We start from the raw sequence: 27,755 nt of genomic DNA on the forward strand, positions 1-27,755 counted from the left end.
GTGTACACTCTATGTTTATTGCACTCAAAGCGGAGCATGCGGGCCCTGGGGCAGTGTCGTCTCAACCCGCCTGGCACGGGGAGACTCCCAGGAAGGGGTAGGGCTCGGGCCAGGATGGAGCCTAGAATCAGGTTACCTCCTTCCCCATAACAGAACGGCCCCCTCGCCGACCCTGGGGGCAGAGCGGCCACAGATCCAAAGCCCAGGCCCTTGTTGGGCGAGGGTAGACTCACCCGAGCCACAGAAAGATGAGGAAAGGAAGAGACAGAATGTGGGGGTCTACAGAAGGCTATTGAGGCAGGGGAGCCCACTCAGGGAGAAGAGAGAGCCAAGCCATGGGGGGAAAGAAAGAGCAGGCAAGGCAACAAGAACTACTGCTTGGGGCTGGAGCGTTAAGCCGGAGGGTTTAGGCAGGGAATCCCGGGGAAGAGAATGCCCATGGTTATCCAAGTCACAACAAGACAAACGGTGGCTGGGCAGGAGCAAGAAACCAGCGAGAGGTAGAGGAACTGCTGGATCAGGTGCAACAAAACATCTAGGGAAGAACATCTGGGGGTGAGACCCCCAGGTCCATCCTAAATAGACCAGGTGGAGTGATTTGGGGAGGCGCCTGGGGCCCAGGTGTGAGCTCTGGAGAGGGAAGGGTCTCAGGCAGGGGACGGGGAAGGAACGGGCTCCCTCACCAGGCATAGAAATTCCCACACGATGGGGCTTGACTCCAGCGAGGGCTGCCCGAGGGTCTAAGCGGAGAGCTGGGGAAAACCTACTGTAAACGTAGTCACCGGTGGCACTGGAAGGCCGGGCACGCGCTCACGTCAGCCTGGCACCTCCAGGGCCCTCGAGTCATATGCGCCTCCCCTTGTGCCCCTTAGACCTGGAGGAAGCGGAAGGCTCCGTGCCCAGTTCCTCATTCCCTGAGTCCTCAGTCGGTTCCATCCTGCCCACTCCTGCCACATGTCCTTCCTCAGGGTCCCGGCTCCTGTGGGGCTGGTTGGAGCATTTTCACCCATACCGCCCACTCCAATGCCCAAGGACAGCGAGGAGGCTGCTACCCTGCGACAAGCCCCCCGACTGCCCCCGGCCCCCGCCCAGGGCGGGAGCCGGGCACACTGGGCATGGGTCTTCCAGCTGGTTGGAGCTGCTTCCCGCTTCCTGGGTGGAGGCTCCCAGCTCCAGTCTGGCTTAGCGCAGGCCCTGGGCCTCGGCTCCCCTGTCGTCAGGGGGGTCGGGCCGGCCGGCCGCCTCGGAGGCCTTCCGGGCGGCCTTGGGGCTCAGGCCGCTCTTGCGGGAGCCCTGGGGGCTGGCCAGGCCTTTCTTCTGGAGCTGGGGGCTCGACTGGGTCGACTGACCCCTACGGCCCTGGGACGGGCTCTTGGGGCCCCTGGATTTGGCCAGCGAGTGGGCCGACTCGGGGCCCCTCAAAGGCTGCAGCCCCAGCATCCGGCAATGGGGGCTGCACTGGTGCGTTGACTCAAACTGGTCCAGCAGGGCCGGAGAGCAGCTCTCCTTGAGGCCTTGATACCTGCAGGCAAGGAGACCCGGGGACAAAGGGCTGGGATCCGGCCGGTTGCCCAACTCCCAGCCACTGGACCGGCACCACACCCTGAGGAGAGGAGCCAGCCAGGCCAGGGTCCCGGGCCGAGGGGGAGAGGGGTATCTCTTGCCGGGCTGAATCAATTCTTCCACGCTGCACTGGGAAGCAGAGCGGGGGGAGGTAAGGGGCCAGCATGTAACCCCATGGCTGTTGTTTGGCTGGGGGTGGGCGGGTGGACCGGGGAGAATATTTGGAGAAGCAGTGTGGCTCAGTGGAAAGAGCTCAGGCTTTGGAGTCAGAGGCCATGGGTTCAAATCCCGGCTCCGCCAACTGTCAGCTGTGTGACTTCTCTGAGCCTCAGTTACCTCAGCTGTAAAATGGGGATGAAAACTGTGAGCCCCCCGTGGGACAACCTTATCACCTTGTAACCTCCCCAGCACTTAGAACAGTGCTTCTCACATAGTAAGCGCTTAACAAATGCTATTATTATTATTATTATTATTATTATTATTATTCTCCCTCACCCTCTCAGTCTTGTGGCGATTTGCACGTTGGTTGTCTTCCAGCCCACACCTGAGGAGGAGCAAAGTTGGGGGGAAGTCGGAAAGGGAGGCCCCAACACCCAGTTTCCTCACCCCACCACCCCACAGCCCACCTCTGCCTTCTCCCTCTGCCCACCTCCGCCCTCCCCTCCCTTCCTTCCTGCCCGCAAGCCACACCGGCTAGGTCTGTGACCAGGAAGCCTCCATTTGTCCACTCGTACAGCCAGTGCTGGAAGGTCTGACACTTGAGCGCAGCCTCTGATCCCTCAGGCCCCTCCTGAGACCCCGACTCCCGTGCACAGTAGGGTGCCAGCGGCGCCCCCAGGTCCTCCTCCAGCGTGGCGTAGGGGATGGTGTTGGCCGGACGGTAGATGAGGTACAGGGGGATGATCCTGACAAGTCGACGGAGAGCGGGGACTCACGGGCCCGCCCCCAGCCTCCACAGACCCCAGGGCAGACCTCGACTCAGTAGGAAACGGGTTAGGGAACCGCCCCCGCCAAGGATTCAGTGTTGTAGCTGGCGAGGAGGGGGATCAAGCGGGGAAATACTTGGTGCTCAGAGCTACCACGGGCAGACTCGGCCCCTCGGGGCTGCAGGCCTGCTTGGCTCTACCGATTCTGAGCGACAAGGTGCGGCTATCAGGCGGCCCGACGGCAGGCCCCCGGAACGCCGATCGGCCCAGAAAGGCGGGAATGTGGCATGAGGAGTGTGAAGCCCCAGGGACTAAGGTGCCGGAAAGGCTCTCCAGGGCTTCCCATAGTGGTCCCCCTGTGAGGAGGGAGGAAGGGGCCAAGAACCAGGGCAAGGCCAAAATCAGTGGCCCCCTCCGGATCGGGCTCCCAGGATGTCCTGGGGGGCTCCTGCCATCAGCACTTGGAGCTAGGTTGGACGCTTGGGGCCGTGGCAGGTGTTTAGCCCCGCAGGGCAGGGCAGGGCCTGTGGCAGGGGGTGGCACTTACTCTGGCACCTGGCCGAAGGCTGGCGCAGCCCGGGCCTCCGCTGCAAAGATCTTGCAGTATTCGCGACTCATGTTCTGGATCTTACACCCCTGGGGAGCAAAAGGAGCCAGGCCCATCACCCCGGTTCATCTCCACACACCCCTGGGGAGCAGATGGCCTGGGCCCATCACCCCGGCTCGCCCCAGCCCCTCACCACCCCCTCAAGCAGATGGAGCCCAGCTCAGGAACCCCCAACACCTCCGAGGCTGCCACCACGGATCCCCGTGGGCCTGGGCCCGGCTGAGCAGGGCAAAAAGATTCGAGGGGCAGGGGAGAGGCGAAGAGAGGGGCAAGCAGAGGGACAGGGGAGAGGAGAGTGGAGGGACAAGTGGAGGGGTGAGCAGAGAAGCGGGGAGGGATGGTGGGGAGGAGAGGGGAGGGTGGAGCGGTGGGCCGGCTACCTGGATGGTGGCGTCATAATTCCTTCCCAGCAGGGAGCTGTCGCTGCCTGGCCCGAACACAAGCGGGCTGGGGACCTTGATGACGCAGGTGCGGCCCGACTCGAAGATCGGCTCCAGGCCATAGATGACCTTGGCTCGGGAGGCCTTGCGCAGGCCGCCCCCAGCCCCGCCGCCGCACAGCTCCCCGCTCACCAGCCGCCCGAACAGTTTGTCCCCCCAGCAGCCGGAGTCGGCCAGTCCCTTGGCGAACACCATGGGCGTCATCTCGATTTCTTCTCCAACTGGGCAGATGGGAGGAGCGTGGGTGGCAGCTCCGGCCTCCCCGCCTCCCCTGTCCCCGCCACGATCCGTCCTCTCCTCGGCCCGCAAGGTCACACGAGCGCACGCGGGAGCATCGGGAGGGGTGAGGCGGCAGCAGGACAGAGGAAGGGACGTGGTGGGCTCAAAGAATCATCCCCCCACATCGCGTGCGCACTCATGCTCCCCCAGCACACCCACCACCCCTGGCAACAAATCAGGCCTCTGCCCTGCCTCCTCTGGGATCCAAGGACTGCCCTGAAAAAAGAGGCAAGGGTGGCCACTGCATACGCACATATACACACACATGGCAACACAGCAGGCCTTCACCCAGCCTCCCAAGGCTCCAGGGACTGCACAACACACACACACACAAACACACAGCACCACAGCAGGCCTCCTGGTCTCCCCGGGGCCCCAGGGATTCCCCTCCAAGAAGGGGCAGGTGTGGGTCCGGGGATGGGCCCCGGGGCCCAGCTTCCTTTCTGGGACGGCTTACCCTCTGCCTCTTCCCTGGAGACGAGGCCCGCCAGCACTGTGGAAACAGCAGCTGATGAGCGCAGGCCCAGGCTCCTTCTGCCCGCCCCCTCATGCCCCATTCCTCCTCCCCTCTACAAGCTGGCACCGACCCGGGACAGCACTCAGGGCACCCAGGATGGAGTGTGAAGGCCCGAGCGGCACTCACCGTCGGGGCTGAGTCGGAAATCAGTGGAGTCGGCGCCATGCTCGTTGCGGATGGAGCACCGGTAGAGTCCGCAGTCCTGCGGCGAAGCCTGCACTATGGCCAAGGCTGCTGGCCCCTCGTCGCCGGCGCTGCAGAGAGCAGAGCCCGCCTGAGGGCAGCTCGGGTGGCTAGCCCAGTAGGCACAGACTCCCGCAAGGACAGGGAGAAGGGGGAAGACGAAGAGGGGAAGAGGGAAGGGCAGGGTGGGGAGGCAGGACGAGGAGGGTAGGATGGCATGGAGATGGCGGGGTGAAGCAAGGCATAAGGGTCAGGGATGAAGGGTGGCATCAGGGTCCTCGCTGATGTCCTCCTCAGCCCTGCCTCCCTGCTCACCTTCTCGCAACTTCAGCCACAGGCCGCGAGTCCTTGGTCCAGGTGAGGACGGAGTCCCCGAGGATGTTGAAGAATTGGCACCAGAGCTTCAAGCTGCCTGATGCATCCGGAAACTGCTCCACCCGGATCTTCCGGATCACCTGGGGGGCTGGGGACCGGTGGGGAGGGGAGTGAGATGGGGCGGGGGATGGGAGGACCCCTGCCCGCCCCCCTACAACGAGCCATGGCTGAGCAGCACCTGCCCCTGGGTGGGGTTCTCCCTCTTCTTGCCATTTCTCACCTTTAAAAGGGTCTTTGGTTTTTTTGGGCTCGGCTTCCGGAGCGTCCTGCCCATGCTCGGGGCCTCCTGGGGCCGGCTCCGTGTCCGGTGCCCTGCCGCCCTCGGGGCCATCGCCGTCGCCACCCGGGCCCGCAGGCTCCTCGAATGCCCGTGGCACCTCCAGGGTCACAAGCTTTCTGTTCTGGGTCGGGGACCGTCCCGGGGCTGCAGGAGCCGGTGAGGACCCTGGGGCCTGGCTCTTCCTGGTCCCGCGGGGGGAGGTCGAGGGGCTGCCCTTCTCTTTTTCTTCTGCCTCCAACTCCCCAGCCGGCTTGGCCCGTGGGAGGAATCTTTTGCGCCGAGCTCCCAGGGCAAGCTCCTCGGGGGTGGCTCCTGGAACCTCCAGCCTGCCCTCCTCCAGCTCCCCCTTCTCCCCAGCACCAGGGGCCTTTTGCTCCCCACTCTCTCCTACCCCAGGGGACTCCTGCTCCCTGCTCTCCCCGGCTCCAGGAGCTTCCTTCTCCTTGCTCTTGCCATCCCCAGGGACCTCCTTCTCCTTGCTCTCCCCCACCTCGGGAACCTCCTTCTCCTTGCTCTCCCCAGCCCCAGGAATTTCCTGCTCCCTGCTCTCCCCCACATCAGGGGTCTCCCGCTCCTTCTCCAAGAAGGGCCCAAGCTCCTCACCCTCCCCAGGGACTTCCCACACCCCGCCCTCTCCTGAGGATGCCAGATCTTCCCTCTCCAGGTCCTGAGGCGGGGCCTCCTCTCCCACCACGATGTCCGGGATGGTGAGGGGTGCGGGGCCCCTTCCCGACCCCCTCCCCAGGGCGAGCGCCTGGTGGCCGGCCTGCAGCTCTTGGTGGAGTAGCCCGGTGAGCCGGCGGGAGGTGCGGGGGCTCAGGCAGAGGGTCTCGGCGCTCTGCACCAGGTGGTTGTTCTCCACACGCTCCAGGATCCTGCGGGACGTCCGGGGACTCAGGCCAGCGACCTCCACGGTCGGGCACAGGCTGTGCTGGGGGGCGGGCGGCCCAGGCGCAGGGGTCTGCAGGCCCTCCGGCCTCGCTCCCACCTGGGAGCCCCCCTGGTATGAGTCTGGGGGTCCAGCGCTGGACAGCTTCAACAGCAGGAGCAGGTAATTCTTCAGCGAATCAATGAGGCAGCTGTCAGCCTCCTTGGACTCTGGGGCCCGCGGGCTCCCTTGGCACTGCCCTCCCTCCTCCGGGGCTGGGCTTCCAGGCCCCTGCAGCTGTGGCAGAGCAGACCCACCCTGGGCACAGGCCTCCGGGGGCTGGTGGGAAGCCAGGTCCATGGGGGTGGGATGCCCGGGGCCCAGCCCTTCCTCGCTTTTCAGAGGCTCGGGGCCCAGGGCTGAGAGATGGGTGTCAGAAGAGGGAGGCCTGCCCACCTCTCCAGTCAGGCTGAGCTCCCTCCCTCCAGCGACAAGGCTAACGCCCGGAGTTGGCTGGGGCGGCCTGCCCTCAGCCAGCTGGGACTGAGCTGGGTCCATCTGTCCTGCAGAGAAGGGGAGAGCTGGGCGTACGGAGATCCCAGCTGGACGGTCCAGAGAGTCTCCCTCGAAAGAGTTGGGGGCAGGATTCTCTGCCACAATGGGCCTAGTAGGGGCAGAGTCAGGGCTGGGGCACTCTGGAAAATGCCCAGGACTCAGAGGAGATCCAGGGACTCCTGAGCCTGGGAAGCCAGGAGCTCGGCCCTGGGAGTTGGTGAAGCTCTCCCCTTCTGATCGTGCTTTGGGGTTCTTGTGTGGTTTCTCATCTGCCTGTGGTCTCCCTTCGGCCTGTTTCACATCAGACTGTGGTGTCCCGTCCCGTGTGCTTGTGTCGGCCTTATGTGCTTGTGTCTTCATGTCCTCTTGTGTCCTCCTATCCACCGGGGGTTTCTCATCCACCTGAGTCCTCATGTCCTCTTGCGTCCTCCCGTCCACCGAGGGTTTCTCATCCATCTGCCTTTTCGTGTCCTCTTGCGTCCTCAAGTTCACTGGTGGTTTCTTCTCCACTTGCATCCTTGTGTCCTCCTGCATCCTCGTGTCCATCTTGGGTTTCTCATCCACTTGAGTCCTCACTTCCTCTTGTGTTCTCACGTCTGTCTGGGGTTTCTCATCCGCCTGCATCCTCGTGCCCACCTGGGATTTCTTGTCCACCTGTGCTCTCGTGCCCCCTTGTTTAGGGTCTGAGTGTGGTCTCCTGTTTGCTTGTATCCTCCCGTCCAGATGGGCATCTGTATCCATGGAGTCACTGTTCTCCCGGTTGCCTGCGGGGCCATGGCCGGGGGGCTCCGGGGTGGAACCTGTGGCCTGAGGACAGAGAACAGGGCCTCATCCACCTGGCCCAGAGCCCTACTCCCCCTGACCTCCTTCTCCCTTGGTCCACTTTTTGCAGTCCAGTACGGCCTCTATTCTCCTCTGGACCAGGGTGGCACAGGTTCAACCCACAAGCGCAGCAACAAGCTGGCTTGGATCCTGGCTCTCTGTGCCCCGTTGGGCCGAGGCAGTGAGAGTCGGACCGGCGCCAGATACGTCCACCCTTCTACACCCACTCCGGGCTGGCAACTTTCTGGGTTCCTGGGCCCCAAACTCACAGCCTCAGACCCCCAAACCCTCTCTTACCCTACATGCTCTCTGGACCCCCAAATTCTGCTCTTGCCTCTCCCCCACACTCATAGCCTGCTGAGATCCACAGAAGCCTGGGAAGGGTACAGAAATGATGCAGGGACTAGAGGTGGGCAAGAAGGAGAAGGCCGGGGGCAGAAGGGAGAGCTTCCACCTGTTAGAAAGATGGGGCTCGGCCACTTCAGGTCACTGAGCCCGGAACAAGGGGAACTCACTGACCCTGCGGCAGGTGCGATTTAGGTCAAACTGCAGAATTCTGCTTGAAATGAATATGACCCACTAGGTTGGGGACAGTCACAGACAACAGACTTCTAGACTGTGAGCCCACTGTTGGGTAGGGACCGTCTCTAGATGTTGCCAACTTGCGCTTAGTACAGTGCTCTGCACACAGTAAGCGCTCAATAAATATGATTGATTGATTGAACAGGGGTTTGTGGGGACTGTCAACAGGGCCAGGAATTTGGGGACCTCCCTCCCTGGAGAGCTAGAGAGAAGGGCTGCCATATTTCCACGCTGTGGAAGCAGCGTGGCTCAGTGGAAAGAGCCCGGGCTTTGGAGTCAGAGGTCGTGGGTTCAAATCCCCGCTCTGCCACTTGTCAGCTGTGTGACTTTGGGCAAGTCACTTAACTTCTCTGTGCCTCAGTTACCTCATCTGTAAAATGGGGATGAGGACTGTGAGCCCCACATGGGACAAACTGATCACCTTGTAACCTCTCCAGCGCTTAGAACAGTGCTTTGCACATAGTAAGCGCTTTATAAGTGCCATTATTATTTGGAGGCAGGGGGCTGGATGAGATGACCTTTGCCCAGCCAGGGGGCAGGTAGGAATCCTAGGATTTCCTTTCCAAGACCCAGGGTGTGCGGTGTTCTGAGGTCCGGGGCATGGGATGAAGGGTGGGGTTGGCGAGTTCAACTTGTACTTCCCAAGCGCTTAGTACAGTGCTCTGCACACAGTAAGCGCTCAATAAATACGATTGAATAAATGAATGAATGAATGGGGTGGTAAACTGAACATGGGGCAGGAGACATTGGCACAACCGCTCAGAGGCGGAAACCTGGCCAAAGCTCGGGGGCTGGGAGGGTTGGTAGTGAGCAGACCGCCTCCTACGATGGATGTTCCCGGTCTCCGGGACCCCAGAGGTCTGGCCTCAGCATAGGGTGATCCCCTCCCTCTGGGTGGGGCCTGGTTTTGTGGAGAAGCAGAGCAGAAATCTTTTTATAGCCTGGGGACATGGGAGGGACAGGGGTTCTGATTCAGATCAGGACCCCTCTATTTCCATCCCAGACTCTGGCCCAGTTGGTCCCCCGAGACTCGGCCCCCCAACCTGCCGCCTAATCCCAACTCTCTAGATCCAGTCCCCATTTCTCCCAAGAGCTGGGGCTGGGTGGGGATGTGACCTCCACCCTCACCCCAGCCCCACAGTTCCTAGAAACCCAGAGACTCACTGCCCAAAATAGCCAAGGGGCTGGGAGCAGGAGGGCGGCGGCTGGGAACAGATGCAGCTGGGCCTGGGGTGAGACGGGTTGGCCATTCCCCACCCCCTCCTGCCTCGTGGACCACCCCAGGTCCCAGGTCCTGGGCTCAGTGGTCACTCTGGGTGACTGGCCAGGCTTGGGTGAGCTGAGTCCCTAGAGCCAGGGAGCGGGCCGGCTCCCTTGGCCTGGCGTGCCCCCGCCTGCTCCTCCCAACCCTATAAATAGCGCCAAGCGTGCCCGCCACAAAGCTGCTTTGGAAACACTGTCCGCTGTGAAGTCACCTCCCAAAAAAGCTCCCTAGGTGGGTGCCCTCACCTCCCGAGAGGCGCTGGGGGCCGGCCGCTCTAGCGAGGGGCTCTCCCGGGCACCGTGTCTCCGGCGGGCTGGGGCGCGTGGGGCGAGGGGCACCGGGGGTGCCGGGGGCTCCTGGGCTCCCTGCCGGGGCGGAGGGCGGGACGGGGGCTCACGGCTCAGATCTCCTTTAGGCTTTGGAGGCTCAAACCTCTTCTTGTTAAATCCTCTGGGGGGCTGGGCTGCTGGGGGGCCCCCTCCCTTCATGCCTGTGGGCATCCCTGAATCCTCTGCGTTGGTAGGAGGTTGGCAGCTTTCCAGGAACAAGTCCTTCAGGGAAAAGTAGCTGTTGCCGGGTGGGGTGGGGGTGGGGGTGGGCGAATCCCGAACTCCGACCCCTCGGGGGTGAGTGCTCCTGGCCTCCGGCACTTCTGGGGGCTTGGCTCTCCTGGGTTCCAAGCCCCGCAGGGAGCCAGGTGCGGGAGGTGTGGGAAGGTGGCGGCTCTCTGCGGGGCCGGGGCTCCCAGATGCTGGGGCCTGGGGTTGCTTCTGCTCTCCAGGCCTGGTCCCCGCCCTGCGGCCGGGTTCCTTCTCCTCCTCCTCCTTCTTCTTCTTCTTGGCTACGGACTCCTTGAGGGGCCTGTGGGCCCGGATTCCCCCGGCCTCACGCCCACCCTCCTCTCCGCTGTCCAGAGTGGCATCTCCGTTCGTGGCCACTTGATCGCCCACGAGACTGCCGCCAGCCAGACCCGAGTCGCCAGACTTGGCCACGGGGTCAGGTCCCCGTGACCCCCTCTCGTCGTCTCCGCCGGACCCTGGGGGGCTGTCCGGCTCTGCTGCACCACGGAGACGCCTCTTGCGCTGGAACCGATCCGGGCTGAGCTTGCGCGGCGCCCCGTCCTCGGGGGCCACCCCATCCCAGGCATCGGGGGCCGCCTCCTTGCCCCGCTTCCTGCTCTGCTCGATCTCCCGCAGCTTGGCCTCCGCCTTCCGTTTCAGCTTGGCAAACCAGCGCTGGTGGATCTTGTACTCGGTCATGGTGCCCACCTCCAGCACCCCCGAGCAGGACACGATACCCTTGGTATTGCGGGCGGATGCCTGGTAGATGGCAGCGTCCTCCTCTCGGCACCTGGGGGCAGAACGGCCTCATGCTCCCATTTCACAGGGCCACGGGGGAGAAGAGACCTGGCCGAGGCTCTTGTTGGGTGGGAGGCCCTGAGTCAGGCCCACTGGGCTGTCTCACTCCTCCACTGCCCAACTCCCACTCATGGACAGCCCCCAGTTGACACTTACCCACCCTCAGCCCATTTGTCCCCATCTTACTCCTCACCCGCTATTCACCAATTCACTCTCTTCTCTCCTTCCAAGCTCCCCTTCTGACTGTACTTGGCTCTCGCCTCTCCCACCTCCCGCTTCACTAGAACACCCTCCCTCTTCACTCGCTCCAGAATACGTATGCCCCTTTGCCCCTCCGAAGCTTCCTGAAGAGCCACCTCTTCCAGGAGGCCTTCTCCAACCTATTTCCACCCCCCGGGTCCACCCTCAGCTGGCGTGTTTTTATATGCACTCCACTGAGTTAGCGCTCATTCATTTTTTCAATACTCTGGCAGTGACCAACCTTCCCTACATTTTCCTCCTGCTTCTACTGACCTTGTGTCATTTGTGTCTGGCTGTCTCCCCACCCCGATAGGTTGTAAACTCCTCCAGGGGATGCTCATAATGGCTATCGAGTGGTTGAGTGTTTGGGTCAACCATGCCGGGTGGGCCGCTGAACCTCCGCTCGGGGCTGGGAGCAGCCAGGGTTCCAGGATCCAGAGGATCCAATATAACAATATTGTCATATAGTACTCTCCCAAGCACTCAGTAAAGTGCTCTGCATACAGTAAGCGCTCAATAAATACGAATGACTCACTGACTGACCTGCGAGAGCTAGGAGAGCCGGAAGCTACCCAGGCAGGCGTCTGTCTGACTCAAGGATCCAGCCTGCTGACCTCTCTTGCCACCAACCCAGTCCTCCCCGGCTGCTGTGCGGAGGGGACCCGAGGTGGGCACGGAATGCCCTCCCTCCTCAAATCCGACAGACAATGACTCTCCCCCATTTCGAAGCCTTACTGAAGGTATATCTCCTCCAAGAGGTCTTCCCTAAGCCCCCCTTTCCTCTTCTCCCACTCCCTTCTGCATCACCCTAATTTGCTCCCTTTGTTCTCCCCCCCCCCCACCACAGCTCTTATATACATATCTGTCATTTATTAATTTGTATTGGTGTCTCTCCCCATCTAGACTGTAAGCTCATCGTAAGCAGGGAATGGGTCTGCTTATTTTTGTATTGTACTCTCCCAAGCGCTTAGTATGGTGCTCTGCAAACAGTAAGCGCTCAATAAATGACTGATCGAATGAATGACCCCATGGTCCCTGCCCCCTGAGCTCCTCCGGGCCCCTTCCCCCAACCCCCAGACCCCCACTCACTTGTAGAGCTGCAGCGTGTGGCGGTTACCCCGCTGGGAGATCTCATACTTGGGCAGGCCGCAGTAGCGGTCGAGTTCCTCGTCATCTCGGTACCAGGTCACCTCTGGCTTCGGGTACCCTGTGTGGGATGGGGGCAGGCGGGGGCACAGGTTGGGCTCCCCATACCTGGCACCTCTGTCTGCCTCGCCCCAGAGGTCCCAGAAATAGCCCAGGGTGGGGGGGACAGTGGGGACCAGAAGACAGCCACGCTCAGAGCGGGGAGCTGACCCTGCTCTTCCTGGGGCGGCCAGCCCTGAGGTTGGGGCTGAGGCATCCCTGACCTCCCCCCCGGCTCCCCCCATGCTCCCATCCCTGCTCTTGCCCCCGTCCTGGGCATTGAGCCTGCGGAAGTCCTGCTTGGTGCCCCCGGGTCCCCTCGCCTATCCCGCCCCAGCCTGGTAAGGTGAGCTCCTTGTTCCCACCCAGCTAAATCCCCTCTTGCATCACCGTGTGTGCCTGCCCAGCACATGCCAGCCAGCACACGTCTCCCTCGCCTCCAGTGTGGATATGAGCTCATCGTTAGGGAAGGGCTGGGGCAGGGGGGCGCGTTCGGAGCCCCTGTCCCGTGACAGCCCTCCCCGCCGAGTTCCCACAGAAATCAGCTGAGCAGACAGGGCAGGCGGGGCCCAGGGGACCAGAGGGCTGGTGAGCCTGGGGGGAAGGCACAGAGGAAGGTCCAGAGCCGGCGGGGTGGGGGGGTTGCCCCTCAGGACCTGGGGGCCCTCGGGATGGGCAGGGGCCAGGCTGGAGACCTGCTCTGTGTCCCCCAGACCAGGGGAGAGTTGAATCCTGCCCCCCACCATCGCCCACTCCAAGACCTTGCCTCCTTGCCCCATCTCCTCATCTAACAGGCCTGGGTCCTGGCCCACTGAGACTCGCCCCTCCTCTGAGATAAGGCCGGGGGCTGCTGTGGGGAGGGGCCGGGAACATGGGGTTTAGGGTGCAGGGATGGAACTCCTCTCCCCACTGACTTCACTCAGGGGCTGCCTGGAACTGGGCAGAGTGCGTGGAACAGGGTGTGAGCCCTGCCCTTTTTCTGTCAGAACCTGAGTCACTCCTATCCGCACTTCTTGCCTCCCTTAGCTTCTGGGCAACAGGAGCAGGGAGAAGGTTGGAGCCTGCCCCGGTTCCTGTCCCAGGCCCCGCCCCTGCTCCGAGGTAATAATAATAACTGTGGCATTCGTTAAGCTCTTACTATATGCCAGACACTACGCTAAGTGATAGAATAGATACACGATGATGAGATTGGGCAGAGTCCCTGGTCCACATGAAGCTCCTAATTCTAAGAGGGAGGGGAGTACAGGTATTCAACCCCCATAATAATAATAATAATAATGGCATTTGTTAAGCGCTTACTATGTGCAAAGCATTGTTCTTAGCGCTGGGGGGATACAAGGTGATCACGTTGTCCCATATGGGGCTCACAGTCTTAATCCCCGTTTTACAGATGAGGAAACTGAGGCCCAGAGAAGTCAAAGTGACTTGCCCAAGGTCACACAGCAGGAAAGGGGCAGAGCCAGGATTAGAACCCAAGCCTCTGACTCCCAAGCCTGGGGTCTTTCCCCTGGAGACCGCTGCTCACCGCCTGGACCATCCATCCTGGACCCTACCCAAGTCTCTGGTGCCTGCCCGGACTAATCCCGTCCCCCAGTGGGTGCCCAGCCTGGACCGCTGCGAAGTCTGTGGCCCAGGCTGACCCGATACCTTCGGCCTGAGTATGGAGAGCTAGGAGCTCTTAACGGGCAACAGCAGCAGGCCCAGTGCCCTCAGAACCACGCCCAAGTATCAGTCTGGGTAATAATAACGGTAATAATAATTACGGTATTTGTTAAGCACTTAATATTTGCCAGGCACTGTACTAAGCGCTGGAGTGGACACAAGCAAGGGGGTTGGACACAGTCCCTGTCCCACTTAGGGCTCACAGTCTCAATCCCTGATGATGTAACCGAGGCACAGAGAAGTGAAGTGACTTGCCCAAGGTCACACAGCAGACATGGCAGCGTCGGGATTAGAACCCACGACCTTCCGACTCCCGGGCCCGTGCTCTATGCACTATACCCTGCTGCTTCTTTGGGTGCCACTGACTCAGTGCCATGCCAAGCTGGCAAGGTGTGAAGAGGAACCAGCTTCCTGCTGTAACATCTGCCTACTTGCAGCCAGGGGAGGAGAAGTCTTGGGGGCCCCGGCCCAGTAACAAGACCGGGTGGCAAGTAAGTCACCCTGGCCCAGAAATGGGACCAGGTGGCCCTGCAGAGACAAGAACGGGCGACACCGCAGCCCAGCCTGGGGGGCCCCAGCTCAGAGAGGAGTCCAGGAGGCCCTGCAGCCCATCCAGGGGGCATCCCAACCCAGAGACGAGACCAGGTGACCATGCAGCCCAATTTTGGGAGCCCCGGCTCAGAGAGGTGACCAGGCAGCCCTGCGGTACAGCCTGAGGAACCCCGGACCAGAGTTGAGACCGAGAGGCCCGGCAGTCCAGCCTGGCCCAGAGCCCTGGATCACTTCTCCCTCCAAAAGATCCTTCTCTCTCCTCCGCCCCCGAGGCCTCCCTTCCCTCTCCCTGTGCCGAATGCCCAAAAGCCTGGGAATGCCACTGGACCCTCACGGAAACGTTCATGGGGTCTCCAGGGGGCAGCCCCCAGCATCCTGCACCAACCGCCTGCCCGGAGGGTCAACCGGCCCCATATCCCAGCCGAGACAGACTTCCGTGTACCGCCTGCTCCCGCAAAGACCCACAGGGATGGGGGCAGGGGGTAGGGGGGCTCCATACCTATGACGACGCAGGTGAACTTGGCATCGCAGTCCTCGGACACAGACCGGGACTTGAGAGTGGTCTCGAACAGCGGCTGGGTCTCTTCGGTCAGCTGGGCGATGATGGAGCAGAACGTGCTCCTGGAGAAGGCGAGGACTCTTGAGAGCCACCCCACGCCCACTGGCCCGCACCGGGGCCAGCCTCTCTGCCCTTCCAGGCCAGTGATCCTTCCCCGGCCAGGGAGTGGGGGGTCCTCGGATCAGGGGGAGGGGCGGGGCAGGAGCCAGGCTGCCGGCCCCCCGCTTTCTCCTGCACCTGCCCTTCCCTCATCTCCATCTGCCACATTCCAAGGAAGCTCATGCAGCCAGGACACAAACCAGACACACACTGGGGCACTTACAGGCAAGACCAGACTGCTCCTGCCCCCAGGCCACCCCCGACTCTGGGGGCCTTCGGTCATACCCGCCGGAAGGCCAACCGTGACCTCAGGCCCCCATCCCACCCTGGCATCGGTGTATGAACCCCAGGGTGGGGGTGACTCCTGGGGGGAAGACAGCCAGAGAAGGACCTCACAGCAGGCCGCAGGAAGGGAGCAAGGGACCCCGGGTGGTCTGGCTCAGGCTGGGGTGGGGGCGGGGCTGGGTCAGAGCGGGTCTGTTGAGACTTGGCCCGCTGGCTGCAAAGAAAGCCTGTGGAAATTACTCCAATCAACGGTGTCAGTAACAATGACCATGCCAGCCTGGCCCAGGGTCAGGAACCTGGTCCTTTCCACTCCTTCCCCGCTCCTTCCCACTCCCTGGAGGGAGGGAGCCCAGTCATTGCCAGCCTTGGCCTCCCTCTGGTCCTGGAGCCACTGGCAGGAACCGCGGGTGGAGTTGGGCAGCGTGGGCAGTTCTAGCTTTGCCCAGCGAAGCTGTACCAAATGCCCAGGCCACCTCCACCCTCCCCTCCTCCTCCACTGCCCCCTTGCCTCCAGGAGGCCCAGGTGGGCTGAGTCGGGGAATCCTGGCTGGAGGCTGGGCCCCCCCAGGCTACCAATTCCACCCACGGAAGCCAAGGCAATGGGCCTTCACCAACTGTCTTGATGCCTCACCTTTCCGCTGGAAAAAACACCTCTAGATCACGAACGGCTCAGTTTCCCCAGTCAGCAGGCAGAGTGCTCTCCCCCCAGCCAGCCCTCCCCAACACCAGCTGGTGCGTGGATCCACCGCACACACAAGTGATGCGATCACACACGTGGAGCAGGCTGTGACTGACCCAACCCTGACCCTCTGACCTGCTCAAGCTTGGGGGGAGAAGGGGGGTCCTGGGGGCGCCTGCTGGGAGCTCAGGAGAGGATAAAGAAGACTCCTGGGATCTAGACCTGCCCTGCATCGCCCCGAATGGAGGGGCAGGCCCCAACGGTGGGGTTCAGAAGCCAACAGAACCTGTGTCCTACTTTAGCCCCTATTCCCCGTCTCCGCCCTCTGCTCCAAGCTGAGCCTGGGACTGCAGCTGGAGGCTTGTGTTTCCCAACCCTCCGACCGAAGAAGAAGAAGAAGAAGAAGATAAAGAAGAAGAGAGATCCACACAGCTGTCCACTCCCCACCTCCCCCGGGGCCCCCAGGGGAAAGTCCCAAGTGATTTATTTCCAAGAGACTCAGGCAGGGGCTGGGGAGGGGGGAGCTTGGGCCTGTCTGATACCTTATCAAGTTACTCCAAACAGCCCCTCTCTTCTCTCCCCCTCCCTTCCTTATCTTCCTTTCCTTCTCTCCCTCCCTCCCTCACTCTCCATTTCCATTCTTCAGCTCAAGGTCTCCCACTCTGCTCTCCAAGGAGATTTCCTCAGCCCAGGGACTCCTGATTGGGCTTTTCCATGGGTTGTCCTGGACCCTGCTGGACCTCTGACACCCTGCCTGGTTTAACTTGCTCTCTCTGCCCCCCCCCCCCCCCACCCCCCCACATTAGCAGGTCAGTGACTGGGGATGGGGAGGGTTGTACAGGGGAGGACCGGGAAGGGGGTGCAGTGAGCAAGGACGGGGGGACAGTGGGGGAGAACAGAGGGGAGGCAGGGCAAGACTGGATTTTTGGAAAGGCAGTGTGGACGGAGGTGCCCAAAGAAAGAATGAGTCCTGGAGCGGAGCTAGAGCTGGGAAGGAAAGAGGGAGAAAACCGGGCAGGGAGGAATAGGAGGAGGTCGACGATGAAGGAAGAAGCTGGGAAGCAGAGAAGTCAGGATTCAGAGCAACTTTTTGACCTCTCCCTCCTGGGAGGAAGGGGGACGGACCCCCCATATAGCTCCACCTGTTGACTGAGGCCCCCGGCCCCCCGACCCGGTAGGACGTCTGGGTGCAGGCATCGACCTTTGACCCCCCGAGAGGCAAACGGAGTGAGCGAGCGCCCCATGCAGCCCGTGGGTTAGTGTCCAAGCATCTTCAGGGCACAGGCTCAAGGAGGGAGCGGGCAGAGATGGGCACGGATGGGCCCGCAGCGAGTTTTACCTTCCAGAGCTGGGGGGGGAGAGTCGGCTGCTGGATGAGCTAAGCGGAAACAGCAAACAGAACCATTAGGCAGAAAAGCGGAGAGAGGAGCCAGCCCGCCCGGAGGTACTCTTCACCACCTCGGGGCCGCTTGGCAGACATCCTGTTGCAATGGCCCAGAAACCGAAACCCTTCCTGAAACCAAGAGCTGCAGCAGCGGAGTCTGGAGATGGGGCTCCATGGGTTCTCCAGGACACGGGCGGGAACCTGCCCACTCACCTCCAGCATCCTGCCCCTCCAAGAATGCCCCAGACAGCACCCCCTCCTCTCTCCCTGCCAGGCTGAGGCCGGGGGCGGGTGGGGGGCGAGACACATCCACTGTATTAACGGGTTAAAGGGTTAAGAGGCCACAGTGCACACCAGCTGGGAGAGCAGAGGGCAGGGAAAAGGGAAAACCAAACCAGAAAATCCCTCGGGATCCTCCTCCTCCCGGCCGGCAACCCCACCCCAAGCTAGCGGAAATGGGCTGTCCCGAGGCCCTGGCCCACTGCCATCAGCTCTCTCCGCCCCAAGCCGGGGTGAGAGGCAGGGGAATCGCTAGGATAATAATAATAATAATAATGGCATTTGTTAAGCGCTTACTATGTGCCAAGCACTGTTCTAAGAGCTGGGGTATTTACAGCGCTCTGGAGAAGAGGGGGAATCCCAGAGGGCACTGCCCATCTTGAAGGTAGAAGGTGCCCCCACAATGGGCTTTGAGAAATCTGGAAGTCCCGGGGCTGTGGGCAAGGGGGTTTGGGGCTGCAGCAGTGAGCCTGCCCTCCAAAGATGGAGAGCCAGAGAAATAAAGGATTATTTTCCCATTGTCTAGGCTGAGCTTGGCCAGAGCGAGGGACAGGGTTGTGATCAGAGGTCACACTGATTCCCAGCTCCTCTGTGACTGTCTCTTGGGCCAAGCCTGGATGTGCCCCTGCCCTAGACCCCGGCACATTATCCCTGTGCCTGAACCTCAATGCCCAACCTTTCAAGCTTCAGTCTCCCCAGTCCTGGGTCTGGCCCTCATGGCCCTCTGCCCTCATTTTCCACTGCCCCGAAACCCTCCCCAAACCCAGTTCTCTTAGCCTTCCAAGCGGTCACGCCCCTCAACTAGCCTTAGGCATCGCCCTTAACAGGTCTAGATTGGCACCTTTTCACTTGGCACCAAAGTGGCCAGCTCTGCCCTCAACCCCAGGCAGCCTGGAGAGAGACCAGAACGGTGGGGTGGGCACGCAGGACCTCTAATGGACAGCAGCACTGGCAGACCCAGTGGGAAGAACCCCCTCAAGCCAGCAGGATGATACAGGGAGCTCCCACTCTGACCTGGTTTCTCCCTGGAGTCACGAAGCTCATTTTCCGGTCCCCTCCCTGCCATTGCCTTGCCCACCTCCCTAGCTCAGACAGCCCTGTCTTTGTAATCGCAGACCCGGCAGCCAGGGCTCCACCCTGAGAATTATGCCCCCAGCTATCTCCCTCTGCCCAGCGTGTGTGTCCTGGCTGGTGTCCTTTGTCTGGATGGAAAGAGATGAAGAACGGTGGTCTAGTGGAAAGAGCCCGGGCCTAGGAGTAAGAGGACCCGGGTTCTAATCCTCATTCTGCAGCTGGCCTACTCTTTGACCTTGGACAAGTCACTTCACTCTTCTGGGGCTCGGTTCCCTCATCTGTAAAATAGGGATTCAGTACCTGTTCTTCCTCCCTCTGAGATTAGGAGTCCCATGTGGGACAGGGACTGGGTCCGACCTGATTATCTTGAATCTATCCCAGTGCTTAGTACAGTACCTGGCACATAGTAAGGGCTTAAGAAATAACGCAATTATGAATGGGGAGGAGCATAAGGATATCTGTCCTTTATCTGCCTGCCTGCCTGTCTGAGGAGGTAACTGTTGTGAGGAGAGAGAGAGAGTGTGTGTTTGTGTGTGTGTGTGTTTTCCACATCTCTGCCCACCTTCCCAGGCCTTCCCAGACTGAGCCCCTTCCTTCCTCTCCCCCTCGTCCCCCTCTCCCTCCCCCCATCTTACCTCCTTCCCTTCCCCACAGCACCAGTATATATGTATATATGTTTGTACTTATTTATTACTCTATTCATTTTACTTGTACATATCTATTCTATTTATTTTATTTTGTTAGTATGTTTGGTTTTGTTCTCTGTCTCCCCCTTTTAGACTGTGAGCCCACTGTTGGGTAGGGACTGTCTCTATATGTTGTCAATTTGTACTACCCAAGCGCTTAGTACACTGCTCTGCACATAGTAAGCGCTCAACAAATGCGATTGATGATGATGATCTCTGGCCAGACAGTCGTCCTCCCCTAACACAAAGAGACCCTGGGCAGTCCACTCACATTAGAGAAGACATCGAGGAGGTTGTGCGCTATGACCAATCAATCAATCGTATTTATTGAGCGCTGTGTGCAGAGCAGTGTACTAAGCACTTAGCACTGTACTAAGCAGTGCTTAGTACCACCCAACCAACCAGCAAATCCAACACCCAGGTGGGCCCTGAGGCTTGCGGGGCCCCCCACCCTCTGCTGCTCCAGCCCCAGAATAGCTGCTGGGAATAGCGGTCCACTAAAAGCAGGAGGCCCAGAGAGTGGCCATAAAGAGAAAACGGCAAGGGGCGAGCGGCAAGGACGGCAGCCTGGGCTCCAGCCAGCCCTCCGGCCTCCGGCCCCGCCTGCCGCTCGCCATGGACACTCACAGCCCCCGAAAAGACAATCTGCTCAGATGTTCCATTACCAGACAGCAGCCCGGCCCCGAGGACGTCAGCAGCTGCCCGCACCGGGCTCTGGGGCAGTGACAGCCGGGCCCAGCCCCCGGGGTTTCCACCCTGACCTCTCCTCTCTCCCATTTCCCTCATCACGGTCCAAGCCCTGCTCACACAATAATAATCATGATTGAAATATTCAATCAATCGCATTTATTGAGCGCTTACTGTGTGCAGAGCACTGTACTAAGCGCTTGGGAAGTCCAAGTTGGCAATATATACAGTCCCTACCCAACAGTGGGCTCACGGTCAAGAAGACTAGTCTAGAAGTATTCGTTAAGCACTTTGTTGAGCCAAGCACCGAGGTAGATACAGTACGGACCAGACATAGGCCCGGTTCCACATGGGGCTCACGGTCTACGGGGTGGGGAGAACAGGTACTGAATCCCCTTTTTTCAGATGAGGAAACAGGCTCAGAGAATAATAATGATGGCATTTATTAAGCGCTTCCTATGTGCAAAGCACTGTTCTAAGCGCTGGGGAGGTTACAAGGTGATCAGGTTGTCCCACGGGGGGCTCACAGTCTCAATCCCCATTTTCCAGATGAGGTCACTGAGGCCCAGAGAAGTGAAGTGACTTGCCCAAAGTCACCCAGCTGACAATTGGCAGAGCCGGGATTTGAACCCACGACCTCTGACTCCAAAGCCCGGGCTCTTTCCACTGAGCCAGTGAAGTGGCTTGCCCAAGGTCAAACAGCAGGCAAGTGTGGAAGCAGGATTAGAACCCAGGTCTCCTGATTCCAAGATCTGCGCTCGTTCTACTAGGCTACTCTACACACCATGGCTCTCCCCCTCCTCGCCCTCCCCATCCCCCCCACCTTACCTCCTTCCCCTCCCCACAGCACCTGTATATATGTATATATGTTTGTATGGATTTATTACTCTATTTTATTTGCACATATTTATTCTATTTAATTTATTAATATGTTTTGTTTTGTTCTCTGTCTCCCCCTTCTAGACTGTGAGCCCACTGTTGAGTAGGGACCATATCTATATGTTGCCAACTTGGACTTCCCAAGTGCTTAGTACAGTGCTCTGCACACAGTAAGTGCTCAATAAATACGACAATGAATGAATTATCGAAACTCACCAGCTCCTGGCCAATCTGGCTCCTCCCTGACACCCCCTCCCCATCTCCCCCCCAAGTCTAGTCTGATGTGGGCTCCGCCCCAAGGGTCACCGCGATGGAGGGGGCAGCTCCTCAGCCCCAGGTTTTACATCCTGATTGCCCCACCTCACCCCTACACCCTATCCTGACTCTACCCATTGTCAGCTGTGTGATTTTGGGCAAGTCACTTAACTTCTCTGGGCCTCAGTTACCTCATCTGGAAAATGGGGATGAAGACTGTGAGCCCCAGGTGGGACAATCTGATCACCTTGTATCCTCCCCGGCGCTTAGAACAGTGCTTTGCACATGGTAAGCGCTTAACAAATGCCATCATCATTATTATTAATATTATTATTACCCCTCCCATCTCCCTTCCCTAGGATCTGGCAGGGGGGCCTAAACTTCCAGGCACCAGGGGTGACAAGTTTTCCAGACCAGCCGTCGGGATTCCAAAGGATCTGGGTCTGCCCACCTTCGGGACTTCCAAGACCCAAACCGGGTCACCGTGTGGGTGGTCCCAGCCCGCCTGGTCCTGGTGTGTCCACAGCAACGTCCCTACCCGGGGCACAGGGCACTGTAGGGTGGGTAGGAAGCCCTAGTCCTTTGGGAGAGGCTTTGGGAACCCCCTAGCCCCCCACCCCAGCTGGTGAAGGAAGCCACCTCCCCACTGCTCCCAGTAGCCAGTGGAACCCTGGGCAATCCCCCTCAGAAAATGTCCCACCCACTGTGCTCAGCCCCTCAGGCCCCCCGACCCCCCACTCTCTAAACGGACCTGTTCCCTCCCTCCCTCCTCCTTCCATGTGACAAAATGGTTCCTACACTGCCTCTCACCCCAGAGGATGGGCCCCAGGTCCCTGTCACACCCTCTCCGGTCCCAAGGAAGGGACTCATCTTTCCCTTGAAGACACTCTCCAGTCCCATGAGGCCCACAGGCCTTCAAGCAGAGAAGGGGGACTGACGGAGGGGGAGGAGTGGGGTAACAAACAACCGTCAGGGAATGGGGAGCGATTAGAGGGTGGTCCCCTGCCAGTGATTGGCACCCTCCCTGGCAGTCAGTTTGACCTCTCCGTCCTCCACAGCCCGCTCACAGGCCTGGCCTGCCCAGCTGGGTCGCCGCCGCTTTCTGGGCTCGCTCCATTCCCACTCCAGGAGAGTGTCCACCCCTTGGCCCCTCCAGCTGGGTCTCTGAGCGCTGACAAAAGCCAGAGCCCTGACAGGCCACCAGCTGAAACACAAAGCCAAGTTTCTCTCCTGCTTTTTCTGAGAGCCGGGTAGGGGGAGGGTGCGGAGCCGGGTGGGGAGGGGATGTGAGCAGCACTTCTCCTCCCTGCGCTGGGACATGTGACACTCTGACAGAACTGGGAGAGAAACTGGTTCCGGTTACAACTGAACTTCTCAGACTCCAAGGTCAGCTGCCCTGAGCCAGGGCAAGCAGCAATATCGGTCCCTTTCCTCCGTGTCCTTGCTGCCCAGGCCGCGCTCTCTGCTCTCCAGACAGGCAGGGCTCAGAATGCCTTGGGGCGGCCTCTAGGATTGGCCTTAGGTCCCCTCGCTTCAGTCAGCCCAGGGCTAAGACAACCTACCCTGACACACAAACAAGTGCTCTCTGCTGAGGAGTCCTGGTCAGAGAGCTGAAAATTCAGGAGAGACTAATCTGATTATTACTATTATTATATTTGTTAAGCGCTTCCTTTGTGCCAAGCACTGCACTAAGCGCCGGGGTTGATACAAAATCATTCAGTTTCTTTTCTAAAATCATTTTAGACTGTGAGCCCACTGTTGGGTAGGGACTGTCTCTATATGTTGCCAATTTGTACTTCCCAAGCGCTTAGTACAGTGCTCTGCACATAGTAGCGCTCAATAAATACAATTGATTGATTGATTGATTCAGTTGGACACCGTCCTTGCTCCACTTGGGGCTCGTGATTTTACCAGGAGGGAGGAGGATTTAATCACCATCTTGACGGATGAGGAAACTGAGGCGCAGAGGAGTTAAGTGACTTGCCCAAGATCACCCAGCAAGCAAGTGGCGGAGTTAGGATTAGAACTCAGGCCCTCTGATGCCCAGGCCCGGGCTCTTTCTACTAGGCCGTGCCGAAGGATGGGGAAAGGTATGGGTATGTCTCTCTGGATGGGCCTCTCTGTCCCCCTGGGTCTGATGACAAGGACCAGAGGGTTTGAATTCTAAGGAAAGATGAGGGTGCGGGGTGGGGAAGGAGAGGCCGAGGGAAAGACAAATTCTGAAAGGCTGGGTCAACTCTGGGCTCAGCTCGGCCAAGATCTGCGAGGTCCACGGGGCAGGAGGGGCTGGTCAGTGGCCTTCGGGCCCTTCCCCTGTTCCCCCCATCTCCGAACCTCCCTGACTGAGGGTGCAGTTCCTGGGCACCCTCAGACCCTGGTGACCGCCTGCCCACTGAAGCCAGGATCTGCCTTCAGGATTGATCAACTGATCGGACAGAGGGCCCCTCTGTGTGCAGAGCACTATGAGGTGCTTGGGAGAGGACAGTAGAATTCGTAGACACGATCCCTGCCCTCGAGGAGATTCCAGTCCGGCCTTCTACAACCAGAAATTGAGAGGGCTTGGTGGGGTGGGTAGGGGGAGGCAGGGCTGAGCCCCCTGCCCCCAGAAACGCTGTAGCCCCCAGGTGATTTTTTGGCCGCTGGAATTTAAGCCCCCCAGGCTGCCTCCCTGACTGAGAGCCCCTTCACAAGCCCCACAGAGGATCGAAGGGCTGCTCGGGGTTTCGGACTTGCTCCCAGCCTCAGCTCAGGAGGCCTAGTTCATTCATTCATTCAATCGTATTTATTGAGCGCTTACTGTGTGCAGAGCACTGGACTAAGCACTTGGGAAGTACAAGTTGGCAACATATAGAGACGGTCCCTACCCAACAGTGGGCTCACAGTTCCCTGGAAGCCCCAGCTCCTGCCCGGGGTGGATGGGGGCAGGCCTGCCTATTGAGCCCCAGCTCTTGCCCAGGGTGGGGGGAGCGGGCCTGCCTAGTACAGTGCTTAGTACAGTGCTCTGCACACAGTAAGCGCTCAATAAATACGATTGATTGATTTCCTACTGAGCCCCTGGAAGAGGCTTTGACCCAGGGTCCAGTTCAGCCTGTACAGGAGAGATTCATTTCTGACCCCTAAATCCCAAATGTCTTTCCAACTATCCCAGCCCCAGCCCACTGCCCCTCACCCAACCTGTTGGAGTCCAGTAAGGGCCACAGGGCAGGTCAGCGGGCCTCACCCCCTCACAACACCTACTTCCAAAACCTCCTCTACAGCTTCCTGGCAGCTTCTTCAACACCTCACCTGGCCCCCCCAGTGCCTTCCCCCCTACAGGGAACTCACCTCCTCCAGGAGGCCTTCCCAGACTGAGCCCCCTTTTTCCTCTCCTCCTCCCCACCGCCCCTCCGTCGCCCTACCTCCTTCCCCTCTCCACAGCACTTGTATATATTTGTACAGATTACTCTGTTTTACTTGTACACATTTACTATTCTATTTATTTTGTTAATGATGTGCGTATAGCTTTGACACCTGTCCCCATGTTTTGTTTTGCTGTCTGTCTCCCCCTTCTAGACTGTGAGCCCATTGGTGGGTAGGGACCGTTCCTACATGTTGCCGATTTGTACTTCCCAAGTGCTTAGTATAGTGCTCTGCACACAGTAAGCGCTCAATAACTAAGACTGAATGAATGAATTTCTCCACAGACCCTCTCAACACCCCCTCCCTCCTCCATGGCTCCTACAGTGCCCCTTCCATCCTTCCTTGTCAGCCCTCTCAATGCTCTCCCATTCCTCCATGATCCCCTCAGTGCCCACCCCTCCTCCACGACCCCCCAGCACTCCCTCCCTCCTCCCCAGCCCCCTGTATCATTCATTCATTCAATCGTATTTATTGAGTGCTTACTGTGTTCAGAGCACTGTACTAAGCGCTTGGGAAGTCCAAGTTGGCAACATACAGAGACGGTCCCTACCCAACAGTGGGCTCACAGTCTAGAAAGTCTTTATCACCGCTTCCCTCCTCGACAGTCCCCTCAGCTGCCTCTTCCTCCAGGAGCCTCACAGGGCCAGACTGCATGGCCCCGCTTTTCATGACACCATCCCTCCCCTTCAGGCCCTCTTCCCTCCTCCACGCCCCTCCTTCTTCTCCACGATCGTCACAGTACCGCTTGCCCCCTCCATAGCCCGCCTCCTCGCCGCCCTCCTCCCCCTCCATGATCCCTTCAGTGCCCCATCCCTCTTCCAGAGCCGTCACAGCCCGCCTTATCTCCCACACGGCTCCCCTCTTATCACCCCTGCGCTCCTCCCCGGTCCTCTCAGGGCGCTCCCCCTCCCCCTTCTCCACGATCCCGTCGGCGCCCCTCCCCTCTTCTCCACGATCCCCTCTTGGCGCCCCGTCCCTCCCTCCTCCCCGTCCCCCTCCGCCTTCTCCATGATCCCCTCAGGGCCCCTTCCCTCCTCCCCGGCCCCCTCTCCTTCTCCCCGTCCCCCTCCCCCTTTACCACGACCCCCTCAGCGCCCCTTCCCTCCTCCTCAGGCCCTCTCAGCAGCCGCCTCATTCTTTATGAGCCACTGAGCGCCCCTTCCCTCCTCCCCGGCCTCCCCCTCTTCCACAATCCCCTCAGGGCCCCTTCCCTCCTCCTCAGGCCCTCAGGACTCCCCCCCCCCCATCGCTTACGACCCCCTCAGGGTCCCTCTCCTCCTCCTCAGGCCCTCTCAGGGCCCTCCTTATTCTCCATGATCCACCGAGCGCCCCTTCCCTCCTCCCCGGCCTTCCCAGCGGCCTCCCCCTCTTCCACAATCCCCTCAGGGCTGCTTCCCTCCTCCTCAGCCCCTCTCAGGACCCTCCCCCTTCCTTCCTCAGGCCCTCTCAGGACCCCCCCCCTTATCCTCTACGACCCCCTCAGTGTCCCTTCCCTCCTCCTCAGGCCCTCTCAGCAGCCCCCTCATTCTTTATGATCCACTGGGCGCCCCTTCCCTCCTCCCCGGCCTTCTCAGCGGCCTCCCCCTCAAGGCCCCTTCCCTCCTCCTCAGCCCCTCTCAGGACCCCCCCCCTTCATCCTCTAGGACCCCCTCAACGTCTCTTCCCTCCTCCTCAGGCCCTCTCCCCCCCCCCCCCCCCACCACCGTCTCCGACCCCCTCAGCGTCCCTCCCCTCCTCCTCAGGCCCTCCGCATTCTCCACGATCCACTGGACGCCCCTTCCCTCCTCCCCGGCCTTCCCAGCGGCCTCCCCCTCTTCCACAATCCCCTCAGCGCCCCTTCCCTCCTCCTCAGCCCCTCTCAGGTCCCCCCCTTCCTCCTCTACGACCCCCTCAACGTCCCCTCCCTCCTCCACAGCCCCTCTTAGGACCCCCTTCGTTCACCACTCTCCACTGAGCGCCCCTTCCCCCCTCCTCAGCCCCTCTCAGGTCCCCCCTTTCCTCCTCTACGACCCCCTCAACGTCCCCTCCCTCCTCCACAGCCCCTCTTAGGACCCCCTTCGTTCACCACTCTCCCCTGAGCGCCCCTTCCCTCCTCCTCAGCCCCTCTCAGGTCCCCCCCCTCCCTCCTCCACAGCCCCTCTTAGGACCCCCTTCGCTCTCCACGCTCCCCTGAGCGCCCCTTGCCTCCTCCTCAGCCCCTCTCAGGACCCCCTTCGTTCACCACTCTCCCCTGAGCGCCCCCCCCCCTCAGCCCCTCTCAGGTCCCCCCCCTCCTCCACAGCCCCTCTTAGGACCCCCTTCGCTCTCCACGCTCCCCTGAGCGCCCCTCCCGCCTCCTCAGCCCCTCTCAGGACCCCCCCTCCTCCTCTACGACCCCCTCAACGTCCCCTCCCTCCTCCACAGCCCCTCTTAGGACCCCCTTCGTTCTCCACGCTCCCCTAAGCGCCCCTTCCCTCCTCCTCAGCCCCTCTCAGGACCCCCCCTTCCTCCTCTACGACCCCCTCTACGACCCCCCCCCCTCCTCCTCCGCCGCCCCTCTTAGGACCCCCTTCACTGAGCGCCCCTTCCCTCCTCTGCCGGGATCCCCTCGGGGCCCCTTCCCTCCTCCACAGCCCCTCTGGACGCCCTAATCGATCAGTCGGTCGCCTTTATTGAGCCCTTATTGTGCGCAGAGCGGTGGAACTAAGGCTGAAGCCCCCCGGCCCGTGTCCCCGGCCCCCGGGGCCGGTCCTTACCTGGCCTCGGGCCGCACGTTGAGCAAGTAGCTGCGGCTGGCCGGGCTGTAGCTCCACACCGGGCCCTCGTCCTCGCCGCCGTCCCCCCCGTCGGAAACCCCCCTCAGCGCGGGCCCGGCCTGCCCCCCGCGAACGGGGGTCCTGCGGGACCCCATGGGCCGCCCGGCCTGTCCCTGGTCCGGCCCTGGCCCGTCCCCGGGCCCCCCTTCCCCCCCGCTATTTATAGCCCGCAGCCCCGGCCACCTGCTGCTGTCCCTCCCCGGGCCCCTTCCCGCCCCCCTGAGAAGCAGCGTGGCTCAGTGGAAAGAGCCCGGGCTTTGGAGTCAGAGGTCGTGGGTTCAAATCCCCGCTCCTCCACTTGTCAGCTGGGTGACTTTGGGCAAGCCACTTCACTTCTCTGGGCCTCAGTGCCCTCATCTGTCAAACGGGGATGAAGACTGTGAGCCCCCCGTGGGACAACCTCATCACCTTGTAACCCCACCCCCAGCACTTAGAAC

General features: G+C 60.6%; 1 protein-coding gene across 1 annotated transcript; it reads right to left on the reverse strand.

The window, feature by feature from the left end:
- On the reverse strand, window positions 1–27,413 carry ALPK3 (alpha kinase 3). The gene is made up of 17 exons (XM_038750684.1): window positions 27,259–27,413; window positions 17,220–17,258; window positions 14,758–14,879; window positions 11,949–12,066; window positions 9,507–10,611; window positions 7,931–7,935; window positions 7,713–7,818; window positions 7,457–7,508; window positions 5,111–7,357; window positions 4,831–4,978; window positions 4,459–4,586; window positions 4,273–4,308; window positions 3,477–3,757; window positions 3,037–3,125; window positions 2,254–2,468; window positions 2,059–2,107; window positions 1–1,522 (listed from the first exon to the last, which is right to left on the reverse strand). Exons 1-17 carry the CDS (start codon window positions 27,411–27,413, stop codon window positions 1,183–1,185), a joined length of 5,235 nt encoding a protein of 1,744 aa, XP_038606612.1. The 3' UTR covers window positions 1–1,182.
- Between the last annotated feature and the right edge of the window lie 342 nt (window positions 27,414–27,755).

This window comes from Tachyglossus aculeatus, chromosome 8 (assembly GCF_015852505.1).
Source record: "Tachyglossus aculeatus isolate mTacAcu1 chromosome 8, mTacAcu1.pri, whole genome shotgun sequence".
Lineage (NCBI taxonomy): Eukaryota > Metazoa > Chordata > Mammalia > Monotremata > Tachyglossidae > Tachyglossus > Tachyglossus aculeatus.